Below are 19,732 nucleotides of genomic sequence, written 5' to 3'. Positions count from 1 at the left end.
TTGGTGTTTTTACAGCCTGTTTGATTGTTAAGATTTCAGGTCAGCTGTTTGTATGAGTTGTGAGTTTGTTACAGTCCAGTGTTTACATGAGGAACAGCATGACTATGAATATGCCGTGCATTTGATTTAATCAGCAGTTTATTCGTTTGGCAGAAGTTTGATCGCCTCCCGGAATAAGGATATCTATTGTCTTTTGAGCATAATGGTCACTGTTAATCTTATTTTCTTCAGGGCACAGTTTCCAAGCCATAGATTAAGTCTAGTCCTAGACCATAAACTTTTTTAAGTGGAGGTATTCATTGACTTTTTTTTTCCCAATTCCTGGTCTAGGCTTAATGAAATCTGCTGTAATCATTTGTAATAAAAGACAAACTCTCCACAGAGCACAAGTTCAGCTTGGAAAGTTACATTTTTAGTTTGCTTCCTTACTATAGCTGGTATATAAAAGCTGGATACAGCGTCTTTGTCTGAAAAAAAGCCAGTTTGGAAGTGCTTTAAACCTGCGTTCTTTCTAGTGACCAGGAAAGGATAATATGAGGCATATGGTTGCAAAACGAACAGGTATCCAACCAAAAGATCATAGCGCTATATATGACAGCAGCCTTCAGCTGCCTTGATCTATGACCTCAGTGAACACTTTATTGATGAGTCTGTTAAATACAAGGGGATGCTCATTTAGTATACAATGGTCTTGTATGAATCAGAAAGGCCTATAAAGCAGGACATGGTTTGGGGCGGACCTACTTCTTAATGGTTCTGTTGCTAGTGTTCAGTATAAGTTAGATTCATGTCTCTCTTGCCACACAAAACAGAAAGATGGCAACAGAAGCGCTTACAATGGGATTTCACCAGCTGATCAGTGGCGTTACAATGTCTATGTCCAACTTTTATATACAGTCTATAACTATGAAACATATGCAATGTATGTACAGGAGGAACACAGCAGAAGAAGATTAGAAAGTTAAGTAATTTAAAACAGTAAAATTATTTAGGTTCTTGCCCACTGGTTTAACCTACTGGTTAATTATGATTTAGGTCATTTAAACAGGGCATTTATAATCTGTTTTGGCTTTTGGACAAATAATAATTAGAATATTAGAGTTCATGTATTTGTGGCTACTTATTAGAGTCGTGTATCTTCCCTCATTAATCATCTGTTCATCGGTGTGCCTGCGTCCTTTCCTGCTTTGTCCCCTTGTCCTTTGGTTTCCTTTTTGGAGATTTATTTTGGCCTGACCCAAGCTGTGCTTTGCCTGCTTGGACAACTTTTTCTTAGTTTTGCTTCCTTGCTCAAAGTTTGTTCCACTCTAGTAAATTTCATTAAAGTTAATTGTTGCTTTTTATGACCTTTTTAGGTTATTATACCCCACATTGAGCCTCTCTTTCAACATAATACAAGTATGTAAATTGCTGCACAGATACATAAAGGCATAAATAGTCTTAAGAGAGTTGAGTCAGGCTGAAGTCAGAGCCAGGAACTGCAATTTCTTTCAATTCATGATGGCGCAAAATCTTTGCAGCTGTTTAGTCCTTGCCACCTGCCTGTTTGGATCTCTCTTGCAGTCTTGCGTGAAAACGAGTTGGATTAAATTACTGTTACACACAATCATGTCTTTTCCGATTGTGTTGCTTTGTATTTATTTACAATGATGTAACTTGTATGGAAGGAAAGTGGAAAGAAAAAAAAGCAAATGAGACGAGTCAAGTCAGGAAATAGCAAATCTCTGCGTAGTGCATGGATTTTATTCTGCACCTCCGTAGTATCTCTCAAGCTATATTTGTGCGCATATACTTTATCTGCTCTGTTACACTGTCAATCATGCATCTTCTACTCCCATCTGATACATGGCAGAGAGAGTGATGTTGCATCAACTTTACTGAGACAGGCTCCAACCTGTGTCTCTACATGTTGTCTCCCTTCAACACGCTTCAATTCTCTTCTTTCTTGCACTTTCTGTAATTTTCAGATTTATAGTCTCTGTCCCTCCTTCTACTGTCGACTTAACCCAAGTGAAACAAACAAATCTATCCTCGAACAAAGCTCTCTTTTCCCCCTATCATTTGGCTTTTGCAGTTGATGATATGCAGCTTTTTACAATGGGATCAAAAAGTATTCATACCCTTGTTGTTTTCGATTGTTTGTTTTATTGAATTTTGGTTTATTGAATTCACATTTCAACAATGCATTTGCAGAAATGTGACTACTGCCAAAGAGTCTTCAATGCAGGACTAAAAAGGAACTGTACTCTTCATGACCAAATTCTGTTTCTGAGTTTTTGTAAATTTGTTACTTTGCTATTATCAGTTGTTAAGTTGCCCATGTGACACCTTTTACTACAGCACTACAGATTCATGATGCCTTTATTTTGCAACGTAAGCCTTTTTTAATAATTGTTTTGTGACAGATGTGTTGTGCGGTGTGCAAGGGCAGATAGCTTTTCCTTCTTCTGGAGAAAGAGAAAATGACAAATAGAGAAACAGGCTTGAACACACCCAGGAAGTGAGCACATCAGTCATACTGGGTTCAAAGGCCATTTCATCCTCTGTTCTAGGAAGCAGGAATGAGGGAGGATGGGGAGTAGAGGCAAGGTGAAGAAAAGAACATGAGGGACAGATGATGCGATGGATGGCAAGGTGCCTGTGCTGATTGTTTGTGTGCACTTTGGCGTGTTCGCATACTTCTACTTCTAGCTGCTGTGTGTTGTAGAATTAGCTACACTGATGGATGAGGACAACCACTTGCAACGAAAGCGCTTAAAGCACATGGGCTCCAGGGACAGGCCTTGTCACAATCACCCATCCAAGTGACTTATGGACCTGCCATGAGGAACACCAAATGGCTGGGGCTGTTGGGTGGGATGCAACCAGTTGGAAAGAAATAGTCCATATAATGACATGAGCCAAACTCGGTGGAAGAAATGCATGTTTCTTCTTGAAAACAGGAACTACTAAGGCCTGCTTTATTTCCATATGAAAGCTGTAAATTGTGTGGAAAATAATTCAGATATATAAAAACATGTAAAGTAAAAGGAGAAAAAGTGAACAAATATTTAAAATGTTATGTTGCTTCCCCCCCCTCAAGCTTCTCTCATTTTCTTACTTTCTATGTTTAGGATTTAGCCTGCAGGTATGAATGGAACAGACTGTGATAAATGGGTTTTAAATGCTGGTTGTCTTTATACACCGCTGCCTCGGTATTGTAGTTTTTTTCCGTTATGTAAAGAGAGGCATCACTTTTGCTCAACTTGTATTTTTGTTTCCTGGAAAATTCCAAAGGGAGAATGGCAAAGCCAAGACAAAAACTTCATTTCGCTGCCTTTGTGTGAAGCAAATACGTCTTTTTCTATTCTGCTGCTCACTGGTAACAGCTTCACATTGTGGGAGTAAAGGCAATATTGATGATTCACCGGCAGGTTAAAAATGTATGTGCTATATCTGCGCTCCAGGCCTAGCCCTGTTTGGGGATTGCATGGGTAATGGCACTATTAGACTTAATTTACTGCCCAAACTAATAACCTGAAATGGAGAGTGTGATGGGATTATTACGTGCAGACACACAAAGACGCACACACACACACACACACACACACACACACACACACACGGATGTGTATTAGAGTCCATGCATTCCCATACTTAACACATCTCCACTCTGACAGTGCTGCACCCTCAGTCAGTTTTAATTCAGTGAAATCAGCCAGCTGGTTCATCTCTCTGTCTCTGTCACTATTTTGTAGACACACAAATATACACATCCAGTCTGTGTTCATACCGTCTTTTTCTCACGCATCTGTCATCCCAGTCTAAAAATAGACCTCACAGACATTCTGACTGTAAGAAGGAAAAGCACAGGTGTAACTAATAACATTACCGATGGCTCCGTTCCATTTAGGCATGCCGGTAAGCCAACATGTACAATATCAAGGCTCTAGTACTGGCACATCTAAAATGGAATGCAGCCAGTGTTGATGCTGTTATTTACTCAAGTCAAACTGTCGGCACTAAGAATGATCTCTCTTCCTGCGCATCACTCTGTGTTTCTGTCTTCCTCTATCCTTTCCCTTCAGTATCAAACACTCACAGTGACTTTGATTCAGACTCACATGGTTTAATGACAGGGACGAAACCATTTCCTGCTTGGCGACAGAGCCCCCTGTGGCCAAATTGCAGCACTAAAAAAAGTCAGTCCCAGCAGCTAATATGCTAATCCAGCAGAGTCCTTGTGTATATGCTAATGTGGTAATGATGGAAGGGAAGCTGTAATAAGGTAGCATCGGCTGGTCAAAATAAAGGCTGTGGCACAGCAGAGTGTGGAATTGACAAGTCAGCCTGTCGTTAGAGTACTGGATTGTGCCAGAGGGAGAGTACCGAAGTACTAACCAGGTATTTTAAAAGGTAAATCAGCAGCAAGTCGTGTAGGGCATCTTTAGCGTGTGAGCAGGTGTTCTGCCTTCAACAGATGATGGGAAACACCTGCTGTGAAATCACTGATTGGGATGGAGCCAGAAGTGCAAAGTGCAGCTGTGAGTCACTACTGATTTTACTCTTAAAAACCCTCTTCAGAAAAATAGGGAAATGTTAGGGGTGTGGAATTGGCTCAGATGTTTTGCTGTTGGTTAACAGTGTTAAAGCCAGGGCGTGCCCATAGATAGCAAACATACTGACACATTTAATCGGGGAATTCTGGTTGAGAATGGTGAGACCAACCCATTCAGCCCTGTGCTCCATAATCACTTTACACAGTGTGTTGGTGCTTTTATCTGTATTCGTGCATCTACGGATCCGAGGTATAAATACTGAATGTATTAACTTTCTCTGACATTTGCAAATGAAAGTAATTTTTATTCTGTCAGTCAAAAATACCTTCTTCCAAATATGAAAATTAAACATGAAGATTCAGTGCAGAGTTTAATTCAAACGTTGACCACAAGGGGCAGTGTTTTACCTGTCAAGGCCTTTATACACTGGACACATAAAACTCATGTTAATATTTTGCGTTACAAATATGCATCAGACTTATCTTAATAGGGCAGCTGTTCACACTGGCCACATAATTATGCTGGACAAATGTACTAATTTTTATTTTTTTGGGGAACAAGCTCGATTTTTCAGTTTTTTTCGGATGTGAATAAACAGACCAGACCAATCAGACCACTGTATTTGTCAACAAGACTCTCCTTATTTTTACCTCATTATTGCTTGATGTCAACTTAATTTAGGATTATTTCTCCACCTCTTAGTGGTACAAATGGTATTACATAAAAGCACAGACTGACCAGTTTGACTTCAGTTAATATCTCTTCAACACAATACATACAAAGTGGTTGTGTCTTCACATTCTGTTAATAACCTTTATTAATTTTCAAAGGTTTGAAACTATATCATATTTTTTTTCTTACCATCTGAATCAACCCATGTAAGCTGTTTACACATATAAACTCCTGAAAATGTCAGGAGGATACGGTTGGAAAGATGTCTGAAGTTGTCTTTCAGACAATGTTCCGACAACGTCTAGCACACAGCAGGGTGCAGTTTGCATCAGCCGCTTTCTCGCTACTGGAAACACTGTGGTTTTAGAAAAAGGTGTCTGCTTAGTAAAGCATGCAGTGGGCAGGGCACCCACTCAGTAGCTGTGGTGTACAGGCCAGATAACTGCAATAATCTTACATTGACGCAAATCATGGGTATCAGACGTCACAAGAACCAGGGTGCATGCATTTTAAACAGTGTAATGTCTGACTTGGAATGTCTGGAAAAGTTCAGAGCTGCAGTGCATTTGCAAAAACAGCTGTAGGCAATCCTGACTTGAACTACTCTATAATGTATTCAGCTTAAAATGAGGAATAAAATTAGGAGGAAGGCGAGGTTGGTGGTGTCAAAAACACACATGATGTTCGAGAAGGAGCCCGGGGTTTGTTTGAGACTATTTTTAAGTTTAGTTTTTCACTTGCTGTTTACTTTTATTTTCGCTTGCTGTTACGTCTGTGCAACAAAACTACTGGTTAAGGTTAAGAAGAGATTATAGTTTGGGTTAAAATTTACATAGAGTGGCTCGTGACACATTAAAACTTAACTAAAAGTTGTAATAAGCTACTTACATAAACAATATTTGGAGTGGTTTCTTTCTGTTAGCGTCACAGCTGGGAGTAGCAGAGTATGCTCGCACACACACAAAGACATTTCAAATCGCACTCGTAGAGGTCATGTTTGTTGTCTGCTGGGTGGACTGGACACAAACTGTTTGCAGTCTATTTATTTACCAGCCAGTTAATTCCACAGCTCAAGCTCTGTAGAATGCACTATGGGGTGAAATGATTGATCCGTCCTTGTTAGACCTTGCTGTAAGGAAGTCTTTAGCTTAGACTAGAGTGAGGAAACCTGAAACCTGAAAACAAACAATCACAAGAAAGAAAGAAAAAAATGACAAAAAAGGGGTTTTAGGGTTTAAATGAAGTTTGAATTAAAGCATTTCTTGTGTGACAAAGCAGCACAACAAAGCAGCACATTGCATTATATTTTTCCCTAGAAAAGGATCACAAGAAGCATCTTAACATGCCAGTCACACGCTCGTTTTTATGAATGTTAAGAGCTAGTTATTTTAAAACAAATGACAAACATTTTCTAATTAAATAAAAGGCTAAATTTTCTTAAGACATGCTTTTTTCTTGGGCAGTCAGTAAGAGCAGACTTTGAAAATTTTCTTTTATTTATTTATTTTTTGGTAATACGTTATAGAGCTGGAGACGTTAGATAGGATAAAAAAAAAACTTGAGTGTGTTTTGAGCACGATGGCGAGGTGCCAGCGAGCTGTGTTTCTGTGTAGGAGCCATTCTGTCCTTGCTGGAGTTCAACCCAGTTCCTGTTGAGGGACTGAGCTTCATCCAAAGTCCAGCACATGTTCTGGCCAGGTCCCTCGCTGTGTGGGAGTGTGTGACCGGGACAGTAAGCTGGGTGACACAGAGTATGTGTGTGCGTGTGTGTGTGTGTGTGTGTGTGTGAGATGCATGTTTGATCATTGCCCTTTTGCTCACACTCTAAGGATTTACTGTCTGAAATGCAGAGCAAAGCTCTAACCCACTGCACTCCTATATAGTACTGTAGCAATGTGTTATAGACTTAGCTGTTCAGGCGTAGTCATTAAGGTACATAGAAAGTGTGTCTTTCACTGGAACATAACATGAGCTCACAGACACGAGATTGGCTGAACTTTCTCTGAACTTGATTTACATAATAATACATAATTAGTCAAGGTTCTACCAATAGTGAGCATGCTCCTTTGCATGCACCTACATGATTGCACAAGCAGTGATGGTCAACATAGCGTGCTCAAGTGACTCCCCTGATAGGTAAAACAGCACTTAGTGCATTTGCAATTTCTTGACTATGTTAACTTCTGTAGGAGCTCTGCTACTACATGTAACTATGTGTACACATCTCAGAAGATATGATTTTATCTGTTTATGTGTTTGTTTTGGAAAGATGTTGCTGCTTGGGTCAGAAATGTTGCCATGAACAGATGGCTCTGTGTGTCGTTATCTGTCATCAGACTTTCCCTCGTTTTCTGGCCCTTGGCAGTGCTAACGTGATGCAGTGCCACATACTTTACCACAACCCGCCTCGTTTACTGTCAGTTTCCCCCCCCCCCCTTCTATTTCTACAGCTTTGCCCAGCTACACTTGTGGTAATCCTGGAAAGCTACTCAACGGCCACCAGCAGGGGTCTACTTTTAATATCGGGGACAAGATCCGCTACAGCTGCAGCCCGGGCCATGTTCTAGAGGGTCATACCACCCTGTCCTGCCTTGCCACTTCAGCTGGTACTGCTGCCTGGGATTTCCCCCTTCCTTACTGCAGAGGTAAGTAGGAAGCTCAGCAGAAGGCTGTCTGTTATAAGGGACCTTTTGGCTAAATTTTTACATGTTAATTGAATCTGTTTTAAGTGCTTTTGCGTGAACTCTTCAGAGATATGTGAGATCTTTCATTTATTTTTATGGAAAAAAGTGCATGCTTTGTTTAAAAAAAAGAAGAAAAAGAAACAGTAAATCTGCTTTGGTTATAGCTACTAGTTGCTATAAAAAATAACTGACCTTGTTTTTGGAATGAAGAGCAATCAGCCTCTCTCATTTAGTCTTTCATCCACCAGGTGGATGAAACAGCTTCTCCAGCCCACATGCACTGACATACAGTATATTTACACATGCCTCTACATGACCTGACACTGGTTTTCGGTGGTTATTCTGATATCTTATTTACCATGGCAGGACCTCATGTATTAGCTCCCAGTCAGGCGCTCGTGCCAGTTGTCCTTCCCTCGGAGTTAGCAAGCACCCCTGCGGCAGCGACACCTGCCAGTGCATGTTGTCTGACACAACATGAGGATTCTTGAAAATACTTACACTGTAGGCAAAAGTGACACTATAGTACATCAGTTTACAAGATTGGTCTTTGAATAAAAGATTAATTCCTAGAAAACTGCTTGACCATCTATATTCATTTGCTTTCTTGTGTGTGTGTGTGTGTGTGTGTGTGTGTGTGTGTGTGTGTGTGTCACTGTGTCCGTGTGGCCAACGGTTTGTGTCAGTGCGCCTGCTGAGCAGACCGCTGAGACTCTATGCCATCTGCAGCCATGCCGGGAGTCAGGAAGCCCACATAGGAGCACACATGGCTGGGCACCACGCGCCAGCACAGTCCCCCCACCCGCACTATCACACGCAGGCACATGCACATGCCTTTTCTCCACATCAAAATGGGAGATTATTTTGCATGCATTTCCAAATCACGGTTCTTTGTAATTTATATTTTCTTGACGATAACTTTGTCCCCTCTTTCATTTTTTTTGCTTCCTAGAGAATTTCTGTTTAGACCCCAATTCGGCTTTGTCAATCTCCTCACCCCATTCCCACCAAGGCTCCATCCTGGGGGGGAAAAAAAATCACTCAAGCACTCAAGGATGTGATTATGTCACCTTTTCAGCAGAAATTACACGCCAACAAGTTTAGAAACTGGCAATTTCCCCTGTGATTAATTGAGGTCTCCTGGTGCCACATAAAAGTCAACGTGTACACCTGAGTGCTCCTTCATAATGCATAAGTGTATTGTTAATGTCACTCCAATTATAGAGCCTGCCCATATGTGCTAGAGCAGAACTTGCACTGTACTTTGGGAGCGGAGAGAACATTTTGGCACAATCACCATTCTGGACACAGGAGAGGACCAACGTGCCAGCACTGTCGGGCCAAAGATGATAAGCCAGCCGTTGATGACACAGATAATGTTTTACATTTCCTGTCTTGTGCCCAATTTGTTTTTTTCTTTAGCTGTGAAAAATGTCATTGCTTATCATACGAGTACACTTATAAAGGATTTAACATCAGTCTTTTATTCAGATTTTGACACCCTTTCCATCTCCACTGTCGCCCTTTTCTGAGCTTTTCTGTGCTCAGACCCACGCCTCATCTCTCTCTCTCTTTTTTTTTTGCTGCATATCTTTCCAGAAATAAGCTTACTTCTGACAAGTTGTAAATGTCAGTGCATATACCTGCAGCATCACACACTGACACAACTTTTTATGTTTGGTGTGTACGCATCCATTATCCTGCTTATTCCAAGACACTCTGACTTTTAGTTGTAGTCGGTCACATGTAATTAGAAAGTCCCAGATATAGCTTTCATGATTTCTGCTGGTCTTATATAAGGATTGATTTCTGGATGCATATTAAACACTAATGTTTTTTTATAGCTTGCATGCATCAGTCATGCTTATGTCTTATATCTTGCCACGACTCTCAGAGCAATCGAAGCAGGTCCTAACATTTAATAGAGAACCATGACATCCTAAGTGACAGGCTGAAAAATGCACTGTTCAACCGTGGGAAGCAGTCTGACAGTCTACAACTGACTGAAGAAAAAAATTAAATAAGTTTCTGCACACCTCACATGCTGAACGGTTCAGAAGTTTTTTGGGGAGGGGGCTTCGGTTTCATATGCTCTGTGGGTACAGCCCGCTTTGGCTCCGTTGTCGTACAGTGCTTGCATCGGCCGGCGCCGGCCGCAAAAATTCAGAGAATGACGGGGAAAAGTCAAGGTGAAGGCGAGAGTGAGGAGTCGGAGACTTCCCTTCAAGTGTGAAGAAACAGTCCTGCGTGGAATATCAATGCACTTCCTCATCCTTTTTTCTGTCTGCATTCTACTTCCTGTCACTCCAACTGCAACGATCACCTCTCGCCCCTCCCGCCGTGCGCCTCTCTTCTCTCTTCATCGTCCACTCTCCTCCTGCACTTTTCCCTTACCCAGCCTCGCATGTCACCTGTCATCCTCTTCATCCCCTTCTTCTCCCCCTTCTGTCGTAGTTTCCCTCCTATTGAGGTTCACACCTCACAGGTTTCCACTCGTCCGTACACTCTCCTGCCCTCCCTCAGGGGGAGTGCGGTGGTGACAGGTAGAGTGGATGATAGACAGGGCCAGACACTTTTGATCTCCTCCTCCCTTCTTTACCGCCACACACAGCTAGTTGGCCACTCGATATAATGAACCCCACACCGCGGTGATGCAGATATGTCCTCAGAGACACTCACACACGCACGCATACACACACACACCTTCACAAGTACTGTGGAAGTGTCGTTCAAAACTTCTTTTGACGTGTCCCCTCTGTTCACAGATTTGTGAACTGATCTAGAAATGAAAGAAGGCTGTATTTCAGGCAGTGTCACATGCTGCATTGTTCACAGCTGTAATGAACATATCAGAAGCTGGCACGGGGAGTTATCCTGCCAACATTTTAAATGCATGCTTTATTATTTAATGGTCTCCTTAAAGCAGCGTTGAGGCGGGAAAGAGTTGCTTTGATTAACACAAATCTGAATTAATCAGAATTTAATCACTTCCCTCCACGTTGCATTAAGTTGCATCACGCAGCTTTCCCCGCTTCCTGACGACTGTAAAAGCACTGTAGGGCATTTTGAAATCCTATGACTTCTTTCTCTCTGGCCTATGGCAAAAATTGCAGACAAAGGAACAATATGCTGTAACTCACTGCACAATTTCATGCTCCTGAGCTTGGAAATATGCAATTTAGCTTGTGGCAGAAAGATAATGTGTGGCCAAAAAATAAAATTAAATTAAAAAAAAGAGGAAAAAATATGATTATTATTATTGTTACTGTAAATTGCCAATAAATAAGGCTAGGAAGCCATATCTGTTGCTGGTCAGTGGTTCCCTGTTGAATCCAGATTCGAATTTAAAATCTTCACATAAGTGTTCGTAAATAATCAGGCTTATCATCTTAAACACTTTGCTCTCAGACTGCAGGCTTACTTGTGGTTCTTATGGTATATAATAGGCTGCTGGGGGCTTTCCATGACACACTGAGCGTTTCTTGGCTTATCACTTTTCACTCTCTATGTTAAAAGTGGTGAGTAACCCCCAGTGTACCCCACCTCTAATGGGTCATGGCAGATGGCTGCCACTCCTTGAGCGTTGTTCAGCTGGAGGTTTCTTCCTGTTAAAAGGGAGTTTATCCTTCCTACTGTTACCAAGTACTCATTCACAGGGGGTCAAATGATTGTAGGAATTTTTAAAAAATGAATTGAACCAGTTTTATGATGCTGGTCAACATCTTTTCTCAAAACTGTTTCAAGATAGTTTGTTTGTTTGGTGTCATGGAAACTGAGGCATCTACAGACGCTTTCATCTGTAGATGTGTGTGTGCTGAAGTTTTCTTGTCCTATTAGCTTTTCTTCAAAATGCTCCAAAAACTTAAAAGTAGGGATGCACCAATCGTGAAATTCTAGGCTGATGCTATAAAACAGAAACTTGGCTATGACTTAAAGCCAACAACAGATAACATCAGACACTGGCTTCAGTAATTGCCTTCATATTTGTTGGCAGTCCTGTATCAATCAATATACTGGAAAATCCGTAATTAAAAGTTCTCTTCTTACTTGATATTCACCATGTATATCTTATAAATGTATTCCTAACAAGTGGAAAGTTTACAGTACTGCCTAGGTTCTTTTCCAAAGAAATGGACTAAAAAAGTTAAAGAATATAATTTTGGGAGATGTTGAAATAAATCATATAATTGCTGTCATTGGAAAAGTTTCCTTCCAAGACCCTGACAGGAGAATAAAAATATATAAATAGTGTCAAAAGGCTGTAACAATGTTTGAGAGGGATTTTTGTCAATATGAACTCATTTTGTATAAGCCAGAAACTACCCCATCAGATTTTATTATGATGGCTTCAACGGTCAAACGTGACCTTTAGCTGCAGTTAAGCTGCAGTTTGTTTATTAGCGTTTAACTTACCTTGCTCGCCAGCTGCTTGCCAGTCTGTACACTAGGGTTTCCAGTCTCCTCATATCCCTTTGTGGCATCTCTGATTACCAATAGCATTGGTGTGGGCAGCATGGAAGGTTGACATGCACCCCTAGGGTAGTGCTATCCACCCTCCATGACGCACAGTGTGTGTTCCCAAACACAAAGAAATAAGGCAAGGATGAAAGACAAACACGCAAACCAGGAGTTTATTTCACACTTTCAGCATGAAGTAACGTTTTGATGGCGACTTTCACCGTTGACAGATTTAGCTTAGTTAACGGAAGTGGATAAATATCACCTGAACAGCTAAAACAGTGTTAGGTCAAAGCATTTTTTGTCCTTACCAGTTTTTTCCCACTTTGTTTTGTCCTTCCTTTGTAAAATATCTCACCTGTCACTCCTGCACTCTTCAGTTGCGGTTCCCATACACAGTGGAGAACCGTGGGGAAAAAACAAAAAAGTTAAGGAGACGAGATACATAAACGTGTCTACAAACACAATCAAATCAGCAGTCACAAATGTCCCTCCTGTTTTTACTCATTTGATGATTATGATGGATCAAGGTAACTGTTCCAAACACACACACAGACACACAATAACTAAAGGTCGTGTAAGTCCCTGAATAAACTTGTGTTGCAAGTACTGGTTATATGTAGAGGGTGTGGTGTGACACTATAGCAAGGCAGATTTAATTTGTTATCAAGCTCATAGTAATGCTATCAGTTTATTAACTATATAAAAATGAGTGACGAGTTGTTGCCGATCACGTCGACCAACGTTAATCCCCACCACCATTGTCTATCTGCGCAACCCCTCTGTACACATTCAGCGATCCGTACACCTCACACTCACGTGTCTGTGATTGTTTTTGTTTTGCAACGAGTTTTCTTCTGATGTTAATTCTCTCACAACTCTGTTTCTCTCTGCAGCGGATGACGGATGTGGAGGGACCCTACGGGGCCAGAGTGGGGTGATAACTACTCCCAATTACCCATCTGAATATAACAACAATGCCGACTGCACCTGGACTGTGCTGGCTGAGCCGGGAGACACCATTGCCCTGGTTTTTTCTGACTTTCAGCTGGAGGACGATTATGACCTTCTGGAGGTCAGCGGCACTGAGGGTTCTTCGCAGTGGTGAGTAGTCAGCTTGCGGCATTTATCTGGGGAGAGAGCTGAGAAGGGGGGAGAGGTAATACACCACCTGCATGCAGGCTTTTTGTTCAGGTGGTTGAATGAGCGTGGTGAAGTATGGTTGGAAGTGGATTGGTGTTACTGTGTGTAGGTCTGGTGGAGCTGGATCATAGCGCTCTCCAGAGTGTTTCTGGTACTAGCTTCAAAATGAAATAGGGCGATAACAGTAATTTGTTTGATAGGCAGCACCTAGCTTTTATATTACAAACTCAGCCCGGGTATATCATATGGTCTGTGGTTCTAAAGTGTAATTTGAACACTCAATCATGGTCACACACTCGCACTCATTCTCTCGATTACTCAGTCTCACACAAACACACATGCTCGGCTCTAATGATGAAGAGATAGGATGTCCTGGCGTCAGCGTGGGTCTCTCACCATCTGTGGCAGCTCCTCCTCTCTCTGACAACTCTCTCAGCTCAGGAAGTAATTAGAGAGCTCGATTACCACCGCCAGCCGTAAAGTGTTGTTTCACCCCCATTCTCGCACTCGCGGAAACAGAGAGAAGCCCGTGTGAGCACAAACGGTCATGCACGCTAAAGCATTCACACTTTCAGCTACACTTTAATATATTTTCACTGCTGCTTAAAGAATTGTTGCAAACAGATGTATTCTTTCACACATACGCACCGGCGTTTTATGCCCTCCGAGACCACACATAGCTAAGCTTAGCTTGAAAAAAAAATATATTTATATATTGGTTGAATACAGGTAGATGCATTTTTATGCATCAGGAAAATCTGCCATGCTGCCTCTGTCTCGGATATAATATAAAAATGCAGGTTTAGTTTCAGGATCGTGTCGGAGACAGACAGCTCAGATAAAAAAACAGAAAGACAGAAGACTTTGGAGTTAGAGCCACAGGCAGTTGGCAGGAAAGGACAAGGGGTAGCACTGGCTGAGCTATTTAACACTTGAGACACAGACTCTGAGAGACAGAGAGGGGGGGAAAAAAGACTGTTGATAAGGGAAACAGGTTCAGGAAGAATATATGAGAAGTCATCTCAGAGTGAGAGGGCCCCAGGAAACCTCACGTCGGTTTCACTCATTCCTTTAGTAGTTAAGCAAAAATACTTCCCAAGAAGGACTTGATTGACTCTGAACTGAAAAAATTCTGCCTAGTAGTCTGATATTAAAGTCTCTTTGAATCTTTGCTTGGCCAGTGGAGAGCTGATCGCTTCCTGGGCTCCCACAGACAGCCGCCTGACTGTGCTTCTTTTGCACATTTTACGATGTCATCAGCTTCTTGTCCTAGACTTTGATTTGCTCTGTGTTGTCATGGGGAGGCGCCCAGTTCTCTACTGGCTGTGTCATCTTTCTGGCAGTTGTTGCCAGTGGCGTCTATGGTAGTGCACCTGCAGCATGGCTTTGCTGTCTTAAAGAACAAGGAAGAGCAGAAGGGAGTAAGTCACTAGAGAGGAGGCAGAAGGGCTTTGGCAAGCGATGGATACCGCAAGTCACAGTTGATCATGCACATTGGAAGGAAAAGGAAGTACAAGAGACAGAGGACACAATGCAGACATGCTGGCTTGCCTCTATTGTTTCACTTTTTTTTCTCTTGTTTTGCTAGCTTAAGTTTTACCCACATACTGTACCACTGATTTGAAAAAGTTTTGGCTATTTTTTCCCATTTTTAAAAACTCACCAGCCCACTTTAACCTCAATGTGTTGAGGTAGTGAGCGGGGAGCACTAAGGATGTGGAGAAAGTGAAGTGAATCACAGCGAGTATTACTATGGAAGAATGTGGCCCGGTCTTATGAATTGCATTTTCTGCTACATAATGTGAGCAGCTGGGTGCTGGTTTACTTATGGAAAAGATAGCAGCAGGATACAATATGGGAAGAAGATAAGCAGTAGGAGGTGATGTGATGCTCAGGGTGTTGTTCTGCTGGTAAACCTTTGGTCTTGGAATTCATTTTAATGTAGCTTGGGCACCGACCTAAGCATTGTGCATCCTCATGGCAGTGGTTTTCCTTAATGTGCCTGGCCAAAAAAACCTTTCAAGGATGATTTGAGAAGAGGGTTGTAACCTCGTGTGTTTGTGTGAAACTCAAAGCTTCTTTCTCAACAACTCTCCAAGAAGAGGACAGAGATTATTATTAATGTTGTGGCTGATTGGTGAGGACAAAAGAGGGATGCTATGGTACAGCAGTAAAGGAGTGAGCAGACACTAGTGACGGCATGTGAAAGGAAGGGCAGGACCTTTGAAGAACAGGGTGGATGTGAAGTTGAGAGATGGGTGCAAGGATTGAAAACTCGCAGCTGGTGGCCAATTAGAGAGGTCAGGCTTGGCTGTTTGATGATGCTGACCTAAAGCCTTTCTGCTCTCAGTGAATGAATGGATCAGTGAACCTTCAACTCAGTGGGGCTTGACGGTTGATGATGCGCTCTCTCTCTTTTTCTCATCATGCAAATACGCTCTCTGATTTCATAACACTGGTGTGTACACAGCTGCTAAGCTTAAAAGCTGTTTCTGTATTTCAGATCTTATGGTTTACAGTTTAGCTCCAAAGTGTCATGTCGCTAATACGAGAATACTTGTTTTGGGGTTTTTTACATTTTTCAATCTTGTATTGCTTTCCATTGGCTTTAAGAAATATATCACTATAAATGACTGGTATTTGCAAATGACAAGAATGCTTTCTTGTTCTTGAGTGGGTGATGTCGGTCTCCCTCTATCCGATTGCAACCGTTGTTCAATATGTGGGAATCTGTCTGAACCTTATTGATTGATACCTGACTGACAGGTTCATTGATCCGATACAAAAAAGAAGGGCCAAGAGTTCAGGGTCAAAACCATGCTTCCCAGATCGATCCACAGCCTTTCAAACTAAAGCAAGTGAAGCTTGCATGTTCTGAGTTCCTTCGTTGCGCTCATGTTTGTCTGTATATGTGTTGCTAAAGGGAGAGAACGAACCACAATTAACACCATCAGTCACCAACAAGGACGTCACCTCTGTGAATATCTGAATGTGATCTTGATGGGATGCGATCTTGCGCACAATACCATCCTGCACTTTAATTGGCGGTTCCACGGAATTAGCATTCTGAAGAGGAGGCAGGAAAAGACAGCTCTGAACACCAGCTTCACAAGCTGAGATGTGCATGTGGATTGAATGTGGCAGCGGGAAAGGGCTGGTAAAAATGGCAAGTGAATTAGGTGAATTCTGCCTCCGCTCAGCGGTACCCTGACAGGACTTCTTCACTGTTGCTTGCCCAGGGGAACACATTACTCTGCTATTACACTGTTTGCATCCACATTGATTTTCTTCCCCATCACCATCCACTTTGAGGCAATGTAAATAATGCCCGATGGTAACCAATTGCCAGATCTTCATTTGCCCACTAGCTACTAAGTGGAACTCACAGCTATTTGACTTGTAATTTTCTTAGGTGCTCAATTGTTTTTCAAAGCACTATAATACATTTTCATCTACCAGCAGTGCTCTCTTGAGATGTTGAAAGGAACTCCCACAGCAGCTTGAATACTGTAAATAGAGAGTATAAAGTGCCTAAATCTGTACTTGAAAGAAGTCTGAATATTGGCTTTATTCCCTCGGTTCTACAAAAAAAGATTATGTAAAAAAAATGCCACATCACAGTTAAGCGATTGCACCATTTTAAAGAAAGTGTTTCCAAACAAAACTTAAATCGACTTCTTCTTTTCTATCGTGGTAACTTTTGCAAACTCTTTCTGTTTCCCAGGTGATTTTTTTTTTCTTTCTTTATGCATCCATCTCTGACAACACATGGCTCCCTGGGAAAATGCAACTTATTTCTTCCTGTTCGGAGATCTGAGAGCCCATTGAGTTTTGATCCCTCTAGGTAACCTCCTGCTTTCTCGTCTCTGTTTTAACTCTACACCTTTATGGAATTGAGACGCTGACATTTAGCCAGCCTATGGATTATCCCCGGCGTGCTGATTTGTGTCAACCTGTCCCAACCTGGCGATGGGAGCGCGTCCGTGTGTGTACGAGAGAGGCAGAAAGAGATAAAGAGTTGCCGGAGAGGAGTGCAGAACACTGGATATATTGATTGGCTGTTAAGTTGACTCACCTGAGAGTGAGTGAGTGAGTGAGTGAATGAGTGGTCTTTGGAAAAGCTTTCTAAGTCCGGGGGCTGTTTTTCTTTTGTTTCCAGAGAAATGAGTGTGTTTCAGTTTTGTGGGGATAAATGCCTCTTTTTTCTCCTTTTATAAAAGACAGTGGAAAAGTTGTTTTTTTTTCCATGTCAGGGCTCGTGAGATTTCCTAAACTCAGCTGTTTTACTCGAGATGATCGTTTTCCTGCTTTGTATACAGTCACGTGCATGTTGTATTACAGCCATGAGAGTTGTTACCGTATGCAGATGTGTCATGAACATGCCAACTGCTGTTCGCCATGAGGAAAACACATTCATTAGTCATACCCTCCCACTGCGACTCCTCTGCAAAGCTGCTATTTTTTTATGTTATAAAACGGTCACGGCGAGAGTGTGTGTGGAAGTGAGTGATTGTGCGGCTTCTCCGATGAACAGCATTTGACTGACAGTGCAAGAAAAGGTGATTACGCACTCATGAGCTACAGAATTCTTTGCTTTAAAACACAATTATATGTACATTTGGGCACACAGACAGTGATTTCCAGCATCTGAATACAGGTCATTTGCAGCGTATGGAGGGGCATTTTGCATAAATATGTGTACTGTGTCACGGTTGAGTGGGCGCTTTTTCTCATTGTGAATGTTGAATACATTTCTTATCCATTTCCTATGCTCAGGCCTGTTTTTTTTACAAAACAGGCTGCTGGAGTAAAGCAAATGTTTTGCTTCGGAGCTTCATCCATAAATCACCAAATCGCTAGGCAGGTCATGTCACTCTGGTACGACTTTCCCTCTCAGTGTCTCCTTTTGTTTCTCAGACATTATATCTCGTAAATTCCTGTGTTGTTACCATAAGGCATTTTAGTGGCTGATTTTAGTGGTCTAATTTGTCAACTGAAATCCTGTAACTGGGGCTGTTATCGGAAAACCCGCGTACAGATCATCTAAGATAAAAGTAAGCTCAGGAAAATGGGTAGAAAGTGATAGATATGGCAAGATTTCAAGAGTTGAGCTTGCCACCCATACTATATGGAAAGATTTGCCTTTGAAACACAGGCTACTGTAGACGAGTATTGGCTTTTACTATTTTTCTATTTGCCTTTTTTCTGCACACTTGTGCTATAATCACTTAACTTTGGACCATGTGGACGGAGCAAAAAGATGGTAGAGCTGTCCACAGCTTTTTGCACAGTACTTTCATTTTTCTATATGAAGGGACAAGAATGTGATCATAAAGTGCAAATTTCACCCAGGACAGAAGCAACTGCTGCAAAACAGTTTCTGCAACATCACATGCTAACACAAAGCTAGCAAAGAAGATGTCTTGATGCGTGCTTAATCATGCTGGTAAGAAAATGTCACATGTAGAAAGCTCATTTCTTGAAAAGTGAAAACATTTCTCCCACTGAAAACATAACATCCAGATGAACAGGATCAGCTTTCTGGGCTAGTAAAGAAGAGAGATTTTACAGCTTCGTGCATGCCGAGCCCAGCCACGTAGAAAATGCCTGATCTTCAACAGGTAACAAAAGCAGTAGTGATGGTCAGGCTTGTAGCTTTACAGCATTCATGCTTCTGCAGTAGAATTGCTGCCGATCCCTGTTAACTGCTCTTTGGGCTGGTTTTCAGCGTTGCTGTCAGTTTTGTGTTAATAATTAAATACCAAAGGAGAGGTTTTTTTTTTTTTTGGTCCTCATTAGGATCAGGATTTATGTCAGTGTGTGGAACTGTTGCCTGAGGTTTATACTGCTAAATGGCTATATGGCAGTGTATCTCACACCAAGTTACAGAGTAATGCAAAAGTAATGTAACCAGTGGTTTAACAAATTACTTTCTCCAGGGAATAATTAACGCCATGCATTAAGTAACAAGTAATATATAATGGATCACTTTTGGATGTGGATTTATGTTCTATTGGAAAGGCTTGTCTGCATAACTAAAGTCCCACAACTGCACTCTTGTAAACTTTTTCATTTAAAAGCTTATGGGACTAAAATGAAAAATACCTCAGGGCTAATGGTAATGATGCCCTGACACCTCAAGGATCTCACAACAGAGGCAATGAAAAGATGTGCTATCTGTCTACATCTGTCACGCCCTCTTATTTAGCAGCAGCTGTATCTCAGTTTCTCTCTATC

At 41.6% G+C, this 19,732-nt stretch overlaps 1 protein-coding gene across 2 annotated transcripts in view; it reads left to right on the top strand.

Moving 5' to 3' along the window:
- The window catches only part of csmd2 (CUB and Sushi multiple domains 2), a 268,656-nt gene that overhangs the window by 72,477 nt on the left and 176,447 nt on the right, over positions 1 to 19,732 (top strand). For both annotated transcript variants that reach the window (XM_025902309.1, XM_025902308.1), the window contains 2 exons: positions 7,661 to 7,855; positions 13,249 to 13,456. In XM_025902309.1, the coding sequence (XP_025758094.1) occupies positions 7,661 to 7,855; positions 13,249 to 13,456 (403 nt within the window). The remainder of the gene's footprint in view (positions 1 to 7,660; positions 7,856 to 13,248; positions 13,457 to 19,732) is intronic.

This window comes from Oreochromis niloticus, linkage group LG22, assembly GCF_001858045.2.
Source record: "Oreochromis niloticus isolate F11D_XX linkage group LG22, O_niloticus_UMD_NMBU, whole genome shotgun sequence".
Taxonomy (NCBI): domain Eukaryota; kingdom Metazoa; phylum Chordata; class Actinopteri; order Cichliformes; family Cichlidae; genus Oreochromis; species Oreochromis niloticus.
Note: the sequence above shows the minus strand (reverse complement) of the source record. Positions and strands in the feature narration are given on the sequence as shown.